The 23,085-nt window shown below is 45.3% G+C and overlaps 1 protein-coding gene across 2 annotated transcripts in view; it reads right to left on the bottom strand.

The window, feature by feature from the left end:
* The window catches only part of INPP5J (inositol polyphosphate-5-phosphatase J), a 92,604-nt gene that overhangs the window by 29,375 nt on the left and 40,144 nt on the right, over window positions 1-23,085 (bottom strand). For both annotated transcript variants that reach the window (XM_075829417.1, XM_075829408.1), the window contains 5 exons: window positions 18,302-18,837; window positions 11,997-12,104; window positions 11,785-11,893; window positions 9,279-9,395; window positions 5,769-5,944 (listed from right to left, as the gene is read on the bottom strand). In XM_075829417.1, coding sequence (XP_075685532.1) covers window positions 5,769-5,944; window positions 9,279-9,395; window positions 11,785-11,893; window positions 11,997-12,104; window positions 18,302-18,837 — 1,046 coding nt within the window. The remainder of the gene's footprint in view (window positions 1-5,768; window positions 5,945-9,278; window positions 9,396-11,784; window positions 11,894-11,996; window positions 12,105-18,301; window positions 18,838-23,085) is intronic.

The raw sequence follows: 23,085 nt of genomic DNA, 5'->3' as shown, positions 1-23,085 counted from the left end.
CACGTACACAGCGCTCAATGAGCACTGTGTATAGAATAGAGTATCCGCTGCCATTATTGGCGCCACTGCCTTTATTGGTCCCGGTGTTCATCTGACTAATCACATGATTGCCAGGATGCCGGTAGTAGGAGGCTGCTGCTGGGTCTAACACGACTCAGAACAGCCCTAACAGTGACAATAGTCACTATAATATGGCCGATTTCCCTGCTGTGAGGTGCCAGTTAGGGTATGTTCACACGACCTATTTTCAGACGTAATTCAGGCGTTTTACGCCTCGAATTATGCCTGAAAAAACGTCTCCAATACGTCTGCAAACATCTGCCCATTGATTTCAATGGGTTTTACGATGTTCTGTTCAGACGAGGTGTATTTTTACGAGTCGCTGTCAAAAGATGGCGCGTAAAAAGACGCCCGCCTCAAAGAAGTGCATATCACTTCTTGGGACGTAATTGGAGCCGTTTTTCATTGACTCCATTGAAAAACAGCTCCAATTACGTCCGTAATGGACGCCGCGAAAAACGCGTGCACTTGCAAAAACCTCTGAAATTCAGGAGCTGTTTTAGCCTGAAAACAGTTCCGTAATTTCAGACGTATTTTGTTAAGACGTGTGAACATACCCTTACAGTAAAAAAGTGGCAAAAAAATTTAATGGAATAATAAAATCCCCCAAAGCTTTTTTCTGACCTTTGGAGGAACAGGCCGTAATAATAAAAAATAAAAGCAAAACAAAACGTAAAACATTATTAAATAAAAATTACACATATAATACGCTTCTAAAAGAAATGCTCCCCCAGCTAATCATTGTTGTAACGCTAGCCCTGACCCAATTACACTAAAATAGACCTGTAATCAGTGGCGTAACTACCGCGGTAGCAGCAGTAGCGGCTGCTACGGGGCCCGGGGCTTGAGGGGGCCCGTGCCGCCAGCCGACACGCCCACCCAAATGCCCGGTGGCGCCGCTAGCAGCCGTTACGGCTGCTACAGCGGTAGCGCCGCTACTGTGGGGCCCGCGCCGCCGAGCCTTACACAGGCCCTCTCATCATGCCTGTAGGTGTCGCTAGCACCGGAGGGGGCCCCAGTGCTAGCGGCAGCCAAATACATGTGTTAGCACTGAATGGCCGGGCATGTTCCGTGCCTGACCATCCAGTGCCTTACAATGACACTGATTGGCTAGCGGCGCGATGACATCATCGCGCCGCTTCCATGCTTGGAAGGTGCTGATTGGCGGGGCAAGTCATTCTGCCCCGCCAATCAGCGTCATTGGAGGACGCTCGTTCAGCTCCTGCAGACATGCTCAGAAGAGAGCATGTCTGCATCGCCAGTGAACAGCGTGGGAACGGGATCATGTGAGTATGGCAATTTATTTATTTTTTTCTTCAAAAATGTGAATGGCATTATCTATAATGGGGGGGGGGGGGTTGGTCGTCTTTATGTGGGGCCTATCATATATAGGGGGGTCTATATGTGGGGCAGTAGCTACAGGGGGGTCTATATGTGGGGGTGTGGGCCACTATATACAGGGGGCTCTATATGTGGGCCATTATATACAGGGGTCTCTATATGTGGGCCATTATATACAGGGGGGTCTATATGTGGGCCACTATATACAGGGGGGGTCTATATGTGGGGCACTAGCTACAGGGGAGGTCTGTATGTGGGCCACTATCTACAGGGGGGTCTATATGTGGGGCAGTATATGTGAGACACTATACAAGGGTGGGCTATATGTAGAGCACTATCTATAGGGGAGCTATTTTTTAGGGTACTTTCTATAGGGGTGGGCTATGTGTGGGACACTATATACAGGGGTGGGATACCTGTGGGGCACTAGCAACAGGGTGGCTATATGTAGTGCACAGTCTACAGGGGTGGGCTATATGTGGGACAATATCTACAGAGGTGGGCTATACGTGGAGCACTAACTATAGGGGAAGCTATATGTAGGGCAGCACGGTGGCTCAGTGGTTAGCGCTATTGCCTTGCAGCTCTGGAGTCCATATGTGGGCACTATCTACAGGGGGCACGGTGTGTGTGTGTGTGTGTGTGTGTGTGTGTGTGTGTGTGTGTGTGACACAGTTATATTTAGATGTGTTGAGAATTTTAACTTTGTTTATAGGTGCAGAAATGTTTTAAAACTGAGAAGCTGAAGACATCTAAACGGAAAACTGCAGAAATGGGTCATGGCCGGGAGAAATCCATCATAGATGTCTGAACCGGAGGGAGAAGAAAAGAACTAGAATCTGAGATGTCACCGGTGAGTCACTTAATGTAAATTAATCTGCCTCTAATCAGTATTGTAGTCACTGTATGATCTGCAGCGAGATGATGGTGGTATGATTTTTTTTTTGTTAAACCGCATCTCCCAGCATATCCTTACCATTGTTCCGGCCATGCTGGGAGCTGTAGTTTTACACCGTACAAACCTATACGCAGTGGCGTAACTACCGCTATAGCAGCCGTAGCGACTTCTACGGGGCCTGCAGCATGAGGGGGCCCGTGGCACCCGCCAGCACGGCCCCCACCATGGCCGCAGGCTCCGCTAGCAGCCGCTATGGCTGCTACAGCGCGACGCCACTGAAGGGGTTGTTCCTACAAAAGACATGCATCCCCTATCCACAGGATAGGGGATACATGTGGGATCGCTGGGACGCCCAGCGATGAGGAGAACGGGGGACCGAAAGTCCCCCCTAAGTTCTCCATGACAAACCTCGGACTTCCGGGGTCTGTGTCGGCAGCTCCGTAGAAATGAATGGAGCGCCGGTCGCGCTTGTGCGCATGCGTGACCAGCGCTCCTTTCATTTTTATTGAACTGCGCAGACGCCAGAAGTCCGAGGTTAGTCATGGAGAACTTCGGGGGACTTTCAGTCCCCCGTTCTCCTTATCAATGCCAGCGATCGCACATGTATCCCCTATCCTGTGGATAGGGGATGCATGTCTTTTGTAGGACAAACTATAGGCCGTTTTGCTATGGGGCCCAGTCTTTCCTAGTTACGCCCCTGCCTAGAAGCATTGCTTTTAGGGGAGAATACAGTTCCCTAATGAATACAGAAACATTGGGACACTGAGGCCACCTCAGGGTCTATGCATGAGCCTTTGCACAGAAATATGATGAATATGGGGCAGGCTAAGAATAATGTCAGATCTGGTGCCAGTGGCATAACTACCGCTGTAGCAGCTGTAGCGGCTGCTACGGGTCCCGAAGCATGAAGGGGCCCGCGCCGCCCACCGGCACGGGCCCCCCCACATGGCCGGAGGCTCAGCTAGCAGCTGCTATGGCTGCTACAGCGCGACGCCGCTGAAGGGTTTGTTCCAACAAAAGACATGCATCCCCTATCCACAGGAGAGGGGATACATGTGTGATCGCTGGCAGCGATAAGGAGAACAGGGGACCGAAAGTCCCCTGAAGTTCTCCATGACAAACCTCGGCCTTCCGGAGTCTGTCGGCAGCTCCATAAAAATTACTTGCACACCGGTCGCGCTTGTGCGCACGCGTGATCAGCGCTCCTTTCATTTTTATTGAACTGCGCAGACGCCGGAAGTCCGAGGTTTGTCATGGAGAACTTCGGGGGACTTTCGGTCCCCTGTTCTCCTTATCGCTGCCAGCGATCACACATGTATTTTTTTTGGGGGGGGGGGGGGGGTTGGTGACTGTATGGCGTTACCTACAGGGGGGGCTGTATGGCGTTATCTACAGGGGGTCTGTATGGCGTTATCTGCAGTGGGGAGGCTGTATGGCGTTATCTACAGGGGCGCTGTATGGCGTTATCTACAAGGGGGCTGTATGGAGTTATCTACAGGGGGTTGTATGGCGTTATCTACAGGGGGGCTGTATGGCGTTATCTACAGGGGGCTGTATGGTGCTATCTACAGGGGGCGCTGTGTGGCGGAATCTACAGGGAGGCACTATCTACAAGGGGGGGGGGGTTGTGTGATACCCAGGGGAGGGGGGGCCCCAGTCAAAAGTTTGCTATGGGGCCCAGTCTTTCCTAGTTACGCCCCTGCCTGTAATATATCAAAGTTTACAGTAGACAATGACGATCACAAATAAAAAGTCTATTTTAGGATAACACTATATTCTTACCAGAAAATATGAGCTAAAACATAAAAAATAAATAAAAAAAAGACACCTGCATTGATCCCGAAAAAACCTTGCAAAAATCACATCACTAGCCCAACAAATAAAAACGTTCTAGCTGTTTAACTAACGCGTGCTAAAAATAGCTAGACGGTACCGGGTCCTGAACCAGTTAATAGAGAGTTCTCCTGTTCAGGAGCTTCATCTCTTGGCCAGAGAGGAGAGCCGTTACAAAGAGCGTCTCTCGCTCTGGAGGAAATGTCCTGTCCTGCATTACACAGACAACCTATTCATTTGAATGAGCAATGTGTAATGCTTAATTTGCCCTGTGGTGGCGCGCTCAAGGAAATAGAACACTTCTGAAAGGTTTACCCACAGATTACAGTTAATCCCTGGGGGTCATGGCAGTGGACACTTTGTGATTTGTAGTTTATCGTCAGGAAACAGCTTCTAACAAGTAGCGATTGTCCAAAGCAGACAACTCCTTCAAGTTAAAGTGAGAGCAAGCCTTAGGCTGGGTTCACACGACCTATTTTCAGACGTAAACGAGGCGAGCCTCGTCAAAAGAAGTGCAGGACACTTCTTTCAGACGTAATTTGAGCCGTTCTTCATTGAACTCAATGAAGAGCAGCTCAAAATTTACGGCTGTCAGAGAAGCCTCGCAAAATGCGAGCAGGAGGAATTACGGCTGAAACGAGGCAGCCGTTTTCTCCTGAAAACAGTCTGTCTAATCAGACGTAAAAGTCTGCTACCGTGTGCAAATACCCTAAGAGGGACCACGTAGTAATGGCCTTGACTCCTTTCAGCACTAAAGGGCGGTGGCTGAGACTATGTGAAGCCTCTCAACCAATAGCTGCCACTGATGTGATTTCGAAAGAGCATAAAATGGAAGATCTTTCTAAAATTGTGTCAAATTCATTTTAAAAAGAACAGAACCAGATCTTTTTTACTTGGTGAAATAACTTTATTGGTGCATCAGAGACTTTATTTACCTCATAATACTTCCTTTAGTAGCAGAGAAGAACTGACTAAAATGTACCAAAAAGAGCCATATCAGTCGCTCATAAGCAGTAATCAGATGAGCACAGTCTCAACTAGCTAATAATTAAGAATGTTATGGATTATAATATTCTCCACTTGTTAGTGTTGTGCCCTAGGTGACTGCTTCACATGACTACCCATTATGGTGGCAAAAGTTTGATTTAGGCATCATTCACACGAGCGTGGCGTTTTTGCGCACGCAAAAACGCGGCATTTTGCGTGCGCAAAAGCCACTTAACAGCTCCGTGTAGCTGCAGCATTATGACACTCCATTTGGATGTTTGTAAACAGAAAAGCACGTGGTGCTTTTCTGTTTTCATTCATCCTTTTGACAGCTGTTGCACGAATCACACTGTTCGCACAGAAGTGCTTCTGTGCGACATGCGTGGTTTTCACGCACCCATTGACTTCAATGGGTGCGTGATTCGCGCAAAACACCCAAAGAACGGACATGTCATGACTTTTTTTCACGGACATGTCTGCACGGCCCCATAGACTAATATAGGTCCGTGCAACGCGCGGGCAAATCACGCGCGTTTCACGGACGTTTTTCCCGTTCGTCTGAATAAAGCCTTAGTTGTGGAAATATATTACAAGGGAAAAGCTAATTTAATGCCAAATCATTCAACCTAAGTTTAGACGAGGAACTTACTCGTGGTCTAGAACGCCATTCGCCAGAGGACCCTGGAACTGCTGAAGCTGCAGAATACTCTCAAAATTGTCTACACGCTGGTCGGAATTTTCCATGTGAGCTGGCAAGTGACAGTTCAGAAAGCACACCATGTGGCCAAACACAGATAACCGAATGCTGACTCCACCTTTGTTACCCTAAAAGAGGAGGAAAAAATGAGGCAAAAACCAACACATACTAAACAGGCAGGAATATAATTGTATGAGTAAGGCCTTATTCACATGGACGTGTCCGTTTTGCGCGCGCAAATAATGCTTTGTTTTGCCCGCGCAAAAGGTCCATGTGTCATCAGCATATGGTGAGCGGCTGCGTGATTTTCGTGCAGCCGGCATCATTATGACTCGTGGTGCTTTTCTGTTTGCATTCATTCATTTTACTACTGTTGCGCGAATCACGTGCGGCACCTGCAAGTGCTTCCGTGTGCTGAGCGCGATTTGCATGCACCCATTGACTTCAATGGGTGCGTGCTGCGCGAAACACGGCCAAATATAGGACATGTCGTGCATTTCACGCAGCGCACATACGCTGCATGAAATTCACTGACAGTCTGAACGGCCCCATTCACTAACATAGGTCCGTGCGACGCACGTGATTTCCACGCGCGTAGCACGGACGTATTATACGTTCGCGTGAATAAGGCCTAAGGCAGCATGCACACATATTTTTGGATCTGCGTGATTCAAATCCATAAAACAGTTGGAATGCTTCTGTATAAAAACATGCACATCATTGCTTCAGTTAGGGTATGTTCACATGGCCGTAAACCCCCGAAAAACGGCCGAAAAATCGGAAGCAGAACGTCTCCAAACATCTGCCCATTGATTTCAATGGGAAAACGGTGTTCAGTTCCGACGGAGTGTTTTTCGCTGCGTTTTTTACGCGTAAAAAATGGGCGCGAAAAAGTAGTGCAGGACACTTCTTGGGCCGTAAATAACGCTGCGAAAAACGCAGCGAAAATCGCGAGTGGCACATAAAACGTCTGAAAATCAGGAGCTGTTTTCCCTTGAAAACAGCTCCTTATTTTCAGATGTTTTTAGTCTAGCGTGTGAACATACCCTGAACCTGCGGTATAAGGGTATGTTCACACGCACTATTTACGGACGTAATTCAGGCGTTTTACGCCTGGAATTACGGCCGAAAATACTGCTTGAAAGCGTCGGCAAACATCTGCCCATTCATTTGAATGGGTTTTACGATGTTCTGTGCAGACGGTCAAAGTAGTGCCTGTCACTTCTTGGGACGTAATTGGAGCCGTTTTCCATTGACTCCATAGAAAAAACGCTCCAATTACGTCCGTAATGGACGCTGCGAAAAACGCCTGCACTTGCCTTTACGTCTGAAATTCCGGAGCGGTTTTCTTCTGAAAACAGCTACGTAATTTCAGCCGTAACGGACGTGCACGTGTGAACATACCCTAAGGGTTTTTTTTTTTAATTGGTGCGCACACACACTAAAAAATTGCAGCATGTTAACTCATATGTCTTAGGGTATGTTCACACGCAGTGTTTTCAGGCGTATTTTGGGGCATTTATGCCTCGAAAAACGCCTGAAAAAACGGAAGCTGAACGCCTACAAACATCTGCCCATTGAAATCAATGGGAAAAAAAGCATTTAGTTCATACGGGAGTCTTTTTACGCCTCGGTTTCAAAAAACGGAGCGTAAAAAGCCGCTCCGTAAAAAGAAGTGCATGTCACTTCTTGGGGCGTTTTTTGGAGCTGATTTTCCATTGAACACTATGAAAAACGCCTCAAAAGACGGCTCAAAAGAAGCCTCAAAAGAAGCTCCAAATTTAATTTTCAGCTTCAAAAACGCCTGAAAATCAGAGGCTGTTTTGTCTGAAATCAGCTCCTTATTTTCAGACGTTTTTTGTTAAGCGTGTGAACATACCCTAAGGGTATGTGCACACGGTAGCAGGCTTTTACGGCTGAAATGACAGACTGTTTTCAGGAGAAAACAGCTTCCTCGTTTCAGCCGTAATTCCTCCTCCTCGCATTTTGCGAGGCTTCTCTGACAGCCGTAAATTTTGAGCTGTGCTTCATTGAGTTCAATGAAGAACGGCTCAAATTACGTCTGAAAGAAGTGCCCTGCATATAATGTATATAAGTGTCCTGCACTTCTTTTGACGAGGCTGTATTTTTACGCGTCGTCGTTTGACAGCTGTCAAACGACGACGCGTAAATGACAGGTTGTCTGCACAGTACGTCGGCAAACCCATTCAGATGAATGGGCAGATGTTTGCCGACGTATTGTAGCCCTATTTTCAGACGTAAAACGAGGCATAATACGCCTCGTTTACGTCTGAAAATAGGTCGTGTGAACCCAGCCTTAGGGTATGTTCACACGCGTAACAAAAAACGTCTGAAAATACAGAGCTGTTTTCAAGGGAAAACAGCCCCTGATTTTTAGACGTTTTTTGAGCAACTCGCGTTTTTCGCAGCGTTTTTTACAGCCGTTTTTTTAGCTGTTTTCATTGGAGTCTATGAGAAAACGGCTCCAAAAACGTCCCAAGAAGTGTCCTGCACTTCTTTTGACGAGGCTGTAATTTTACGAGCCGTCTTTTGACAGCGACGCGTAAAATGACAGCTCGTCTGCACAGAACATCGTAAAGCCCATTGAAAGTAATGGGCAGATGTTTGCCGACGTATTGGAGCCGTTTTTTCAGACGTAATTCGAGGCGTAAAAAGCCTCCATTACCTCTGAAAATAGGTCGTGTGGACCCAGCCTTAGGGTATGTTCACACGCGTTGTACGCCTCGAATTACGCCTGAAAAAACGGCTCCATTACGCCTACAAACATCTGCCCATTGCTTTCAATGGGTTTTACGGTGTTCTGTTCCCACGAGGTGTTATTTTACGCATCACTTCTTGGGACGATTTTGGAGCCATTTTTCATTGACTCCATTGAAAAACAGCTCCAATAACGTCCGTAAAATACGCTGCGAAAAACGTGAGTTGCTACAAAAACGTCTGACAATCAGGAGCTGTTTTCGCCTGAAAACAGCTCCGTATTTTCAGACGTTTTTGGTCACTACGCATGAACATACCCTTATAATGAACTGTATTGCCCCTGTGGAATACAGAACAATATACAGCCCACAACACAGACCTCAAAATGTTTTCATATTTTTGTGGTGTGCCACATGCCTAAGGCCTCATGCACACGGCCGTGCCTATAATCACGGTCCGCGATTGCGGGCACGGCCTGCCGTGGACAGCCACCCGCATTTTCGGCTTATGCTCCCATACACAAAGTATGCGAGCATGGTCCGTAAAAGCAAACGATAGGACATGTCCTATCTTTTGTGGAGGCTTTCTACAGCCCGGACACCTTCCTGTAAATATACAGGAAGGTGTCCGTGATCAATAGAAATGAATGGGTCAGTAATTGCTGACCGTAATTACGGCCCGCAATTACGGACTAATTCTATGGTCGTGTGCATGGGGCCTAGCTGCCTACAGCAGTATACTGACCCAGTAGCCCCCTAAGCCAGTCCTTGTGCAATCAGTCTGTACATCACGTAGATAGGGCAGATGGAAATACTTTGCAAACACCAACAAAAGACAACCCTGCATCCGCACAGAGCTGACCTATGACAAAAAGGAAGACAGTAATTTAAAACTTAGAAAAAGAAAATAAGGTATGTTGTTAAATATGATGATTATTAATTATAAACCTGTCCATTTTAAAAGCCTTGCAGCAAATACTGTATATATAAACAATGTACAGAGCTCTGATTCAACCTTATCTACTTTATGGACCGATTTGCTTTTATCAAGCAAGTTAATACATCAATACAAATCCAGTTAGAGCAGCAAGTTATTACACTCTGCCAATGCATATAACAGCTAAATGCTAATGAGTGTTTTTTTTTGTTCTTTAACAGGTTACCCAGGAACAGGGACAAACTAGTAATGAGAGAAATTCTGCTCAGGACGGACTCCTATGGTTTTAATACAGTCATCATGATATAAATGAAGAATCGCTTATTTGCATGTTATATGCACAGTTCACAATATAGACGCCTTCTCTTAGTGTAGGTGACACATGTTATTTGGTACATGTTAGGCCCCATTCACATCATGTTATTGCCCTATGTTTATTGTGTACGTTGGGAAAGCTCCTAACATACATGATAAGCGTGTTTATAGGGCTCTATTATCCCGACGGAGGCCAAAATAGTGTTCTTTTGGTCTACGTTAGGCTGGTATACCTTTTTTTTTAAAGGATGGAATAGCATAGCAGACAATGCTATTCCATCTTGAGGAATCCCACAAAAAAAAAAGTTTACGGCACAGTATACGTTTTTTAACATGGGAGCCTATGGGTGACGGATGCCACTGTATGGCATCAATTACAGGTATACGTTGAACGTATACCTAAGGGTACTCCTGACGTCACTGTCCATATATGGACAGTGACTTTAAGAGTTTTCCCAAAGCCAGTCCCCGGGTGACGTATTCCACTGTATGCCATACAGTGGGATACGTTTTGGCCATTAGTTAGAGGTATATGTCACCCTGACGTAAACCTCCAATACAAAGCCAAAACATGATGTGAACTTTAGCTGGCTGTATTTTGTCTAGTACCAAAGTACATTTTTATCAAGAAAACAACTACTGTGTGAGTTTCACTAACAGGTGCGTACACGTCCAAAAAATGTGCATTACTGCTTATAAATAAATGTAAAGCAAAATCATGTATATTATACTGTAAATCTTTTATCCTTTATAATTTACTAGTAATTAGCTTTCTGGACAAATTACAGTGCATAATTTAAGCCAGTGCTAACATACATCCATTATATAAAATGCATTACATTGCTGGCATGCCAAAACCAAAATTGAGAGACAAATGTTGTTTATGGAGAAAACCCCTAAAAAAAACCTGTGACTGTCCCTAGGGATTATGTACAGTTGGCGGCTATAATGCATAATTTCTTACTTCAGATAACTTAAAGTAATAAAGAATCCTACCGCTGAACAAATGCAATTGACCTTGTAGCCAGTGTGCCTAACATTTTTGGTCGTTTTCTAGAAAACTCAGACATCAAATGGAACCCAATTATATTAATTCTCTGATTAGTTATCAGTTTCCATTAAAGAGGTTTTCCAGCCAGTAAAAATATATGGCCTACACTCCGGATAGGCCATCAATAGCTGATGGGTCGGGAAGTGAATGGGAGAAAAGGCTGCATTACCTGTGAGTCGCCGCTAAATGCGTGTTGAAGATTCACAGTGAAAAAGAGGAGATTAATGGGAAGCAGTGCACGTACGAGCGCTGCACCCCCTTTAAAACAGCTGATCGCAGGGGGTCCCGGGAGTTGGACGCAGACCCATCAGCTATTAATGGTCTATCCTGAGGATATGGCATCAATTTTTACTGGCTGGAAAACCCCTTTAAGGGCTTATTCAGATGAACGGGATATACGTCCGTGCAACGCGCGCGATTTTCACGAGCGTCGCATGGACCTATATTAGTCTATGGGGCCGTGCAGACATGTGTGTGTTTTTTACGCAGCGTTGGTCCGCTGCGTCAAAGTCACGACATGTCCGTTCTTTGAGCGTTTTTCGTGCATCACGCACCCATTGAAGTCAATGGGTGCGTGAAAACCACGCATGCCACACGGAAGCACTTCCGTGCGACCAGCGTTATTCGCGCAACAGCTGTGAAAAGGATGAATGAAAACAGAAAAGCATCACATGCTTTTCTGTTTGCAAACATCCAAACGGAGTGTCATAATGATGGCGGCTGCGCGAAAAGCACGCAGCCGCGCATCATACGGGACTGACACAATGAGCTGTCAAGTGCCTTTTGCGCGCGCAAAACGCAGCGTTTTTTGCGTGCGCAAATGCACACGCTCGTTGAATCCGGCCTAAGTGTGTATGCCGCAAGTACACCAATAAACAGAAATAAATTGAAAACATATACACAGAGAGAATACATTTAATCTATATGCTCTTCTGCTCCAGATCTCACCAGCACATAGCTGAAGGGGCTCAAGACATCCATAAACACTTCACTCCACTGATCTGAAAACAGGGCATCCTTTAGGCGCTTATTTATCATGGAATTTACTTCCTGTAACCTGTAAAGAAATGGTATGAGCAGGTTGATGCAACTGGTGGCCACATATATTAAGTTTCATCATTGTAAAGTTAAATGGATAGGTGAAAAGGATATTTTCTTACCCAATAATAAACATATCAGTATTGCCATCTCCAGCATTAAGGCAAAGAAGACTGGTGAGATCTGAAGGTGGCACAGAACAGCCAACATTCCACGTTATGATATATATCCTGCACAAGGAGATAGCATACAACAGTAATGAAAAAGCATGAAAATATATACTAAAAAAATAATTGCATCACCACAGGAAAATACATAATTAAAAATGAATGTAGTTTGATGGTTTTATATGTGCTTTACATGCAATAATATATTAAATTTGATCCCAAACTAAACTAGTCACATTTCTGAGCACAACTGTTTTAAAAGCAAATATTCTCAATTATTATATCTATACTACTCGATTCTGCAGATCTGTGTTTCAAAAATTAAAAACATGTAAATGAGTACCTTGAATGCCTATAGACAATTTCAAGCCTACAAACATCACTGGATACTCAAACTATAGGCTAAATAGTAGACCATCATCTACTGTTTTTCCACAAAATGAGCAGCACCAGAGGTGCGCAACAGCCCCTCACAGCTCCACCCCCCTAGAAATAAGATACAATGGTAACAAAATAGGATTTTTTAAGTAATCATCGTAAAGTACTTTTCTCGTCTAGGCTATTGGGGACTATGTTGGCAATATGAGGCGTGATACTAAGAATAAAAAAGCGTAGGCCCCTCCTACAGGCACTGAGCTAGTCAGTCTGTTCAGAAGCAGTAGGTGAAGCAGAACACAAGGTAAAAGTACAATATCAGCAGAAAAAAACAAAGTCTGATGGACAACATTATGAACTTCATAACAAAAAAGGGTGGGAGCTGTGTCCCCCAATGAACTGGACAATAATTAGATTTTACAGTGAGTGCTCAAAAAAAGTCCTATTTTTTCATTTGTCTCGTTTTGGGACAAAGACTATGGGACGTCCCAAAGCAGTCCCCATGATTGGCAACGAAAAGAACCAAAATCTATTCCATAGATGCCCGCAACACCTTTCAACCAAGGGAAGCATCTGCAGACGTAAAGGTATGCACCTTGTAAAATAAGGTTAATGTGTGCAAATATGACTGGGAAGCCGCCTTGCAGAGTTTAAGAGCCGAAGCCTAATGGCGCACTTCCCACATTCCTACTGGAATGGACAGTATTCCGGAACAGGGGTTTCTTCCCTGTGAGCCGGTAGACCTTGCGAATAGTCTACCGAAGCCATAGAATGATTCTAGCCATAGAGGTCGCAAAGCCCTTCCTCGGACCCTCCGGTACCACGAACAAGGCATCAGAGTGTTGAAAAAGGAAGAAGTGACCGATAGTTAGAACCTATCCGGACCACATCCAAAATTATGAAGAGAGCGTTCCTTAAGATGCACTGGTAATGGGCGGAAGAACGGCAAAACGATATCCTCGTTAAGGTAGAAGGAAACCATCTTGGGCAAAAAAGAGGGCACTGTGTGGAGCACCGACTTCACCTCGATGGAAAGTAAAATACGAAGGACAACAAGATAGGGCTGTCAGCTCGGAAACCCTCCTGATAGAGGTCACCACCACATGGACCACCACCTTCTAGGTGAGCAGGTGCAATGAAATCTCACAAAGAGGTTCAAAACGAGTCAGAACCCAAGATGTAGTTAAGAGCTGATAGGGGGCACTGCGTGGGAAACCAATACAAATAAATTCAGATATCGGATTTAGATACCAAAAAAAAGCAGACATCACAGATACCTGCCCCCTAAGAGAACTGAGGGCAAGCACACGATTCAACCCTTCCTAGGGGGATTGCCAGGAGCCTGGGCAAGGAGAAAACCAAGGGAGCAAGATGCCAATCTTCACACTACCGCAGATACGTCTTCCAAATTCAGTGATAAATGCGGGTCCTCCGGGCCTTTAACAAGGTTTGGATCACCGGATGCAATAAGCCTCACTTTCAGCACTTTAAGCCACGTCGTTAAACATAGCGACTGTAAACTCGGGTGGAAGATTCCAGAATCTTGGATGTTTCCACCATTGCCGCCTTGGTGATTGAGGGTACTGCCATTACATTGTCTGTCTGCACACGGACCATACTGCTGGCCAGAAGAGTCATCCAGTGACTGAGACAGAGGAAAATTGCCCTCAGTTTGAAAATGTTGATGGGGAGAATGACTTCCTGGTGGGACCAGAGGCCATGGGATTCTGGAAGGCTCGTCCCCAACCCTGAAGGCCGGAGGTTGGCGTCCGTGGAGAGGATCTATCAGCCGAGTGGGAGAAAGAAGTGGTCCTGAGGATCGCCGGGGAAGAGAGCCACCAGAGAAGAGACTGGCGGATGGTCTAGAAGAAGGATCCGTTGGCCTAGGGAATCCGGAGGCGGTTCCACTGGGACAAACCTTTATACAAAAGTGCAGAGAGGTGGGACTGCCCTACTGCAGAGCGTGGAATCCCAGCTGCAGGTTAAACAGTTTCTCCACACGAAGGACACCTGAGCCGAGTCGGTGTTGAACATCATTCCCAGGATAGTCAGGCCGGATTTGGATTGGTGGAACAATCCATCCAAAATGAGTTAGGTTCTCCAGAGTAATTTGTAGGATGGTCAGTTTGTCCTCCCGGGACGGGACTTGATGAGGACATCGTCCAGTTGGGGAACGACTGAAATCTCCCTCGAACGAAGAAGCACCATGATCACAGAAAGAATGAAAACCATCGGGGCCGTAAAAAGGCCGAACAGGAGGACCACAAACTGGTAGTGGTCAGTTAGAACTGCAAATCTTAGTAAGCGCTGGTGGGACGGACAAATGAGGACATGCCAGGTATATCCACTGAGGAGAGGAAGTCCCCCTGTTCCATGGAGGCAATCACCAACCGAATGTAATCCATGCAGAAATAACAGACGTTGACAAAAGTGTTCAGCTGTTTTAGGTGTAAACTGAACTGTCCCTTTTGGGGACAACAAAAACATTTGAATAAAACCCTAAAGATTATTGGCGTGGAGGACATGGACAATAACTCCTTGATTCTAGACAGATTCTATTGCTCTAAAAAAGCGGCTGCCCTGGCATGTGACAAAGGGACGGAAGGTGTACCAATTTGATATTGTACCCTGAGGAGACGACTTCCCGCACCCAGGCATCCGAGATGTGAGAGACCCAGACGTCCTTGAAAAATAGAAGTCTGCTCCCACTTAAGACAAGAGTAGGGGCACACATTCAGGCGAAGTTGGTCTTATCCACTAAAGCGTTAGCTGCCTGAAGGCAGGAGAGCTAAGAGGAACTGGGCTTGAAGGAAGGCTGTTCTTGGAGTCCTGCTGGGACTGCTGTCTGGATGACCGAGTAGGCCCGACAAGCCTTGGTTTGAGGTAGGTAAGTGCTTTTCCCACCTGTGTCTTCTGAGATGATTTCAACCAAGCAGGTTCTAAAGAGACAGGAACCAATAAAAAGAAGAGACATCAAACATCATGTAATAGCTGTGTCGACAGACCAACATTAAGCCATGCCATCTGGCGTACAGCGACCATGGAAGAGAAGAGAGGCTTTGCTCAGATATTTGATAGCGACAGACAGCTGTAGAGAGAGATTCACCAGATCTTCAGTGGGCGGCCCTCAGTGTAGACCATGAGTTGGCAAGTCATTTCAGTAGAGGCTCTGCTGACCCAAGCGGAAGCAAAGATTGGCTGCAAGGCAGAGCCAGCAGCCTCAAAGGAGGACCTGGAGAAAGAGTACATGCAGTGGTCCAAAGGATTGCAGAATGAGACGGATTCGGCCATAGGTAGAGTAGTGATGTTGGCCAGATGGGAGACCAGAGGATCTTCAGCCATTTTGAGGAAATATTCTCTGGAAAGATCCAGACGAGAGGTCTGGGCAAATTTCTCATCAGGATGTTTCCAAGCGGGAGGGAAGAGGATAGTGCAATCATCTGGGGGCTCCCCCTGTATCTGTCTCCACAGGGGGGAAGGGTCCGCATCTGTAAAATATAAGATGTCTCTGATTGCAGCGATGAGACTGTCCACCATAAAGGCCAACTTGGAGGACTGCTCACCGCCCAGCTCAAAATTTTAATCCGAGAGTTCACTCTTGGACAAGAGTTCTCGGTGATGGAAAAAAGTTAGGTCCCCTGGAGGGGAGGGAAGACTGATAAAGCAGATGATATTTAGAGGAGGTAAGACCACGCGGATCTGACCCAATTATCCTGAGGACTCCCCAGAAGGTTGGTCGGCAAGGCAAACCAAGATTCCCATCCTAGACTAGGTGGCATTGGAGAGGTCACCAACAACCCTAGAGAGGGAGAGAGCTGATTAAAGTTCGGCCTCAGCATTAGGCATTGCTGGGGGCGGCTGAAATGGCTGGGCCACAGGGTGGGTGTCCACCGATGCTTGGCCTCGAGGCCGTATGCATCGCACAGAGGAGTAGGTTGACCACATGAGAATTTTTGGCCACTTGTAGAATAGGCAAAGTAAACTACATACGGCACATGTCGGAAGGAATTCTCCTCTGGTATCTGACCGGGCAGTATAGTGTGGCAAGTGTCTCGCTTAAAAGTGTTTAATGGCCGCCTGAGGTTACCTAGAGTGTTCTAGGTATATGCTTCCCTAATGTAATTTACTGGTTCAGTGTCTGAGAAGAGTTGAGGAATGAAGGAGGGGGTGCCAAAGGAAGATCCTACCGGTTTGGATGAAAAAAGCTGTCCCAGTGCCAACAGAAGCGACAGAACTGGAAAGGTCCTGTGATTATGTGTCCTCGCTAGACCCCCTCTAGTGGATTGCTGGCCGTCACGTGATGGCCACGCACCATTTGCTAGACAGGAGCACGAGTCACGCCTCCTGACAGAGAGTCAAAAAGATGGTGGCCAGAATAGGGAAATTGCAGCTGGGGGACACAGGACATAAGTGACTGCGTCCCCCACCTACAGTACCCCCGGATTGCCTACAGCTGCGCTGCGAGTAAGGAGATGCCCACCGCAAGAGTGTTGGGAAGAGGAATGCCCCTAAAGGATGCGCCAAAAAAATAGTAGGATAGAGGCGGTAGGGGGAGAGGTAATACCTACCAGTCCTTAAGTCCACTTCATCTCAAGAATGTAAGACGAGTATGGAAGTCACCTCCATATGCCAGCTGCGGTGAGGTGGGACACTGGTGGGGAGCAAAGGGGATGACCATTATGCTGGTGGGCGACAAGAGGAGCTTGCGCTCTTGTCCATCTTGTCTTCAGCCTGGCAGGGGGACAACAGTGCCATGAAACACTTTGCACTCGCCAGACATTAGGGAAAGTAGGGGGACAGTGTCAACTGTTAGCCTGCTGGAAGAAAAGAATAGAAAAAAATAAACCAACATAAAAAAAGCAGACCACCTGCTGTACCAGCAGGGGTGTCTGCCTCCTAGGGATACTTAGCAAAGACTGAATAGCTCAGTGCCTGTAGGAGTGGTATATACTGTAGGAGTGGTCAACACCCTTTTTATTCTTAGTGTCACGCCTCCTAGTGACAACAGAATATATCCATGGTCTTTGTCTTCCAATGAGACAAACAAGAACATTTTAATATTTCTTAATTTAAGACAGAGACATTCTAGGTTACTTAACCTATGGACATCGGCATTACGAGAAATTATATTTAGTCTACAGACGATATAGTGTGTTAGGCAGAAAAGCCATTTTTTTTCAAGTAGTGAGTGATTTAATTTGATCACTGACTCTGATATTCAGGTATCGGAATTGAACACGCCGATACTAGATACAGTTATTGACCACAATCTAGGATCAGACTAATCAAAATTACATGTATTGACTGTCAGAGCCCATTGTCCATTCTTTGCTCCTGAATAAAATGTACCTTTTCACTATTACTACATGCCACTGATGAGGGTCCACAAAGGTGTGGTTCATGGCTGTTCTACTGGAAGACTACAATAGTAATTCTGTGGCATTCTTTAATACTTCTACAACATTAAAAGGCTATGAATTCTTTTGCAACCATTTTTACTGCTTAAATACATCTAAAATACAAGACAAAACACCTTGAGGATAACGTTTTGTATATCCAGCTCCTATGCTGACCTGTGTGTCTCTATGGTTACAGACTACAAACCAACCTTGTGTCTGTAGTCAGATTTTACTCCTTTCATCTGTTCCCGCTTCTACGGCCTGTGAGTTAGCAAGAAGAAGTGGCAGAGGGAGTGAAGTTATGACTGCAGTATCAGACTACACACATGGTTTGTAACAGCAGGTCTTTTAAAATGTGTTATATCATCACAATTTAAAGTGATGCCTATTATTTATTTTTAGTTACTATTGATACAGTTAGACAAAATGAATGCATTTTATTGGCATCTATAATTTAGTATTTTGCTTTATTTTCAAACAATTTACCTAAAATCCTCTCCTGCTTTGATATGTTCAGCACAATTGAAAGTTGATTTGTCTACTTCAACTTGAGATGGATGATTGGAAACAGATCTCATACATGGTTCCTGAGATCTAATGGGACGTGGAGAAGCTAGGTTCCTACTAGGCTGTGGTGATACTCTCGGGCTAGGGGCTGGAGATCGATGATGTGAGGTAGGAGAAGGCGGGAGTGGCCTATATTGATGAGATGGAGATAAAAGGCCTGGACAAGATCCCTCAGGTTGTGATCTACCAGACTCATCTTTAGGACTAAACTGAGAACCCACAGGATGGAGTCTCAAGGATCCTTCTGGTTGTGACCGATCAGGAGCAGAAGATCCCACAGGTACTAGAGGACGAATAGACAGTTGTCCGACTGAAAGCAGAGCTTGTGAACCACTAGAACCTTCAGGCTGAGATCTACCAGATCCTGCAGGACTAATCCGAGGAGAGGTCAAATACACAGGCCTTGTGGAAAATTCTGGAGATGGTGGAGCTACAAACACACATTGTGCATCCATCTTTAGGAAACAAACACAAAAAATAGACTATGTCAACATTTTTTAAATAACTGCATAGAGAACTGTTGTCTAGTCAAGCAGTACATCTGGCAACTTTGACATTATAAGCATAGTACTTTATCATTTTAGGGACTTGCTATCAATATCAAACTCTATATTAGTTAAAAAAACATTCCTTCTTAAAAAGAGGACTTAAATATATTTGCTCTTGAGTTGACCTCTTGTATGAAATATTTTAATGTTCTAGCAAGTTGAATCCATATCGGTCTTAGGCTTCGTTCACATATCCGTTAGGGCTCTATTCTGACGTTCAGTCGGAGGTTTCCGTCAGAATAGATTCCTGACTGACACAAATGGAAACCATGATTTCAATGCTGACGGATCCGTTCCTAATGGTTTCTGTGTGTCTCCATTGATCAAGGGTTCCGTCGTTTTGAAGGAATCAATAGCGTAGTTGAGAGAATAGAGACCTAATGGATATGTGAACAAAGCCTTTTCTTGGTGTAAAAAGTCCTGGGTTTCCAAATGTGACCGTCAGGAATGGCAGCCATTACAAATATGCAAAATATTGCATAAATTTGCACTATTAGGAAGTAGGTAGATACATTTAATAACCAAACAGTTTTATATGTCTGTGGAAAGCTGGGCAACAAACCCCTGTGTAAGCTGTAATAGGGTAAGTTCAGATGTAGCGCATTTCTCCACTGCGGTTGTCACACATTGCAAATGGTGACATTTGAAGCAAAAAATCACAACCTACAGAATTTCGATATAGAAGTAATGTGATGCTAGGTCACAATGGAGGCAACGTCACTGGGGCCTAGGCATTACATGGGACTGATGTGAAACTAAGAAAACTGGTAGTAAGGGACAGATGAATTTTAGCTGTTATTCTATTACAAAGTTTTTTTAATTTCTTTATTTTAAAGCACACCTCCAATTATACTGAGATTATATAGAAAAAAACGATTATCCTGCAGGAGTGTGCACAATAATAGTTTTTCTAAATGACTTGTTTTAGCGATTCTGCTTCTAACTATAGAACGAACTGCCTATAGTCCTTGCTGCCGGCGGATCATAACTCTGCAGTAGGAGTGAGAATGTCCTGCTCTGTGTCCATGGCTCTTTTCAGACGATTTTGTAGCAACTCGCGTTTTTCGATGCGTATTTTACGCACATTATTGGAGCTGCTTTCCAATGGAGTCAATGAAAAACGGCTCCAAAAACGTCCCAAGAAGTGACATGCACTTTTTTTTCATGGGCGTCTTTTTAAGGCTGGGTTCACACGACCTATTTTCAGACGAAAACGAGGCGTATTATGCCTCGTTTTACGTCTGAAAATAGGGCTACAATACGTCGGCAAACATCTGCCCATTCATTTGAATGGGGTTGCCGACGTACTGTGCAGACAACCTGTCATTTACGCGTCGTCGTTTGACAGCTGTCAAACGACGACGCGTAAATTGACTGCCTCGGCAAAGAAGTGCAGAACACTTCTTTGCAACGTAATTTGAGCCGTTCTTCATTGAAGTCAATGAAGAGCAGCTCAAGATTTACGGGCGTCACAGACGCCTCGCATAATGCGAGGAGCTTTTACGTCTGAAAGGAGGCAGCTGTTTTCTCCTGAAAACAGGTCTGTCTTTTCAGACGTAAAAGCCTCCCATCGTGTGCACATACCCTAAGCCAGAATTACGTCTGAAAACACAACGTGTGAACATACCCTTAATTTGGAGCTTCTTTTGAGGCTTCTTTTCAGGCTCCTTTTGAGGCGTTTTTCATAGTGTTCAATGGAAAATCAGCTCCAAAAAACGCCTCAAGTAGTGACATGCACTCCTTTTTAAGGAGCGTTTTTTTACGCTCCGTTTTTTAAAACAGCGTTGTAAAAAGACAACTAAATGCTGTTTTTCCCATTGATTTCAATGGGCAGATATTTGTAGGTGTTCAGCTTACATTTTTTCAGGCGTAAACGCCACGAAATACGCCGAAAACACTGCGTGTGAACATACCCTAATAGGGAGACATCTGTCAATCAGTTTAGAGTGGACGGAGATAGCAGAGAGCGGGCGAAGCTAGAGTTAGTTCATGAATATAGCGGACTTCTCTTTGGCAGAACTGCATGGGCTCTAAATTAAAGTATTCAACAGAAGGGTTCATAAAAGCATATGAGTTCACATTAGCACTCTGAGGGCAGTGTAATTTGGATGATAGATTTTTCCATAAAGGGGTGATCCTAGGATATGCCACATTACTTCCTGATCCATGGTGATCCAACTGCAGAACCTCAGAGCGCTATCTTCGGCAGCCCCATGGAAATAAATGGAGCGGTGGTCGAGCATGGGTACTACCGCTCCATTCCTATGGGGATCCCAAGAATGGAAAGGGATGCCCGTTCTAGTTATCGGTCGTGGTTCCAGTTTGATTATAGGAAAACCCCTTTAGAACTAGGCAGATACAATTCGTAAGCAGAAACGCAAGATTAATTGACATGCTACGGATTTTAAAATACACACTGCAGGTCAATTTATGTGCCGAAAAAAACCGCAGACTGTACATGAGATTTTTTAAAATCTCATTTACTTTGCTGGTACTGTATTAGGCCTAATTCAGACGAGCGTATTTCACGTCCGTGTTACGCGCGTGAAAATAACGCACGTCGCACGGACCTATGCAAGTCAATGGGGCCATTCATACATTCAGTGTTTTTCGCGCAGCGTGTGTCCGCTGCGTGAAACTCACTGCATGTCCTATACTTGTGTGTTTTTTGCGCATCACGCACATCCGTGTGTTGTGCGTGATTCACGCAACAGTTGCTAAAGAAATGATGAGAAAAAGAAAACCACCTCCTTCAGTTTATTTTGCAGACGTAAAAAACGCATGACACACGAAGCTGTCTTCAAATTGTTAAGCAGTGTCCGGCTGCCATTTTTGGTGTGATTCTGCAGCTGGCAGAAGCTATAGGACACACCAAAAGGCTAAGGGTATGTTCACACGCTTACTAAACAAAGGAAAAACAGCTCCTGATTTTCAGCCATTTTTTAATCAAACTCGCGTTTTTGGCGTCGTTTTTTACAGCCGTTTTTGGAGCTGTTTTTCTATAGAGTCAATGAAAAACGCCTCCAAAAACGTCCCAAGAAGTGATATGCACTTCTTTTTGAGGGGCGTCTTTTTACATGCCGTTTTTGGAAAACTGCTGCGTAAAAAACGCCCCGTCGGAACAGAACGCCGAGGGCAGATGTTTGTAGGCGTTCTGCCTCCGATTTTTCAGCCGTTTGAAACGACTAAAAACCTTGCGTGTGAACATACCCTTAGAATGATGAAAGTGAAGTAAATGACTTTTCAGTTGACATGTTCAAACGGCGTGTATTTGACACGTTTTTTTTTGCGCATTTTACGAGCCAAAAACCACATAAAAAAAGCTTGCTTACGCTTTTTATTTACATAATTGGTAAAGTGCGCTGCTAGTACATACAACGCGCTTTTTACACAAGCGTTTTAAAAAAACTGTTAGGTCAATGGGAAAGCGAGCCGTTAGTTTTTTACGCAAGCGTTTTTAAAAAACGTGTTGCTTAAAAAAGAACAGTGGGTGGGGTTGTGTGTGGCGTAGTTGCATGTTTAGGGGGAATTGTGTGTGTATGGGGGGTGCTTGCCGCTGATTCTTCAAATCAGCTGATAAGCAGCTATGAAGGATCAGAGGCGCCCGTGCATACGCCACATGTGCTACACAGACACACACTCAGCTCTGCTATACACACACACACAACTCTGATACACAGACACACACTCAGCTCTGCTACACAGACACACACACTCAGCTCTGCTACACAGACACACACACTCAGCTCTGCTACACAGACACACACACTCAGCTCTGCTACACAGACACACACTCAGCTCTGCTACACAGACACACACACTCAGCTCTGCTACACAGACACACACACTCAGCTCTGCTACACAGACACACACACTCAGCTCTGCTACACAGACACACACACTCAGCTCTGCTACACAGACACACACACACTCAGCCCTGCTACACAGACACACACACACACACACACACACTCAGCTATGCTATACAGACACAAACACACTCAGCTCTGCTACACAGAGACACACACACACACACTCAGCTCTGCCACACAGACACACACTCAGCTCTGCCACACAGACACACACACTCAGCTCTGCTACACAGAAACACACACACTCAGCCCTGCTACACAGACACACACACACACACACACA

Source organism: Rhinoderma darwinii, chromosome 1 (genome assembly GCF_050947455.1).
Source record: "Rhinoderma darwinii isolate aRhiDar2 chromosome 1, aRhiDar2.hap1, whole genome shotgun sequence".
NCBI lineage: Eukaryota > Metazoa > Chordata > Amphibia > Anura > Rhinodermatidae > Rhinoderma > Rhinoderma darwinii.
This window is presented reverse-complemented; position numbering and strand designations above follow the sequence as displayed.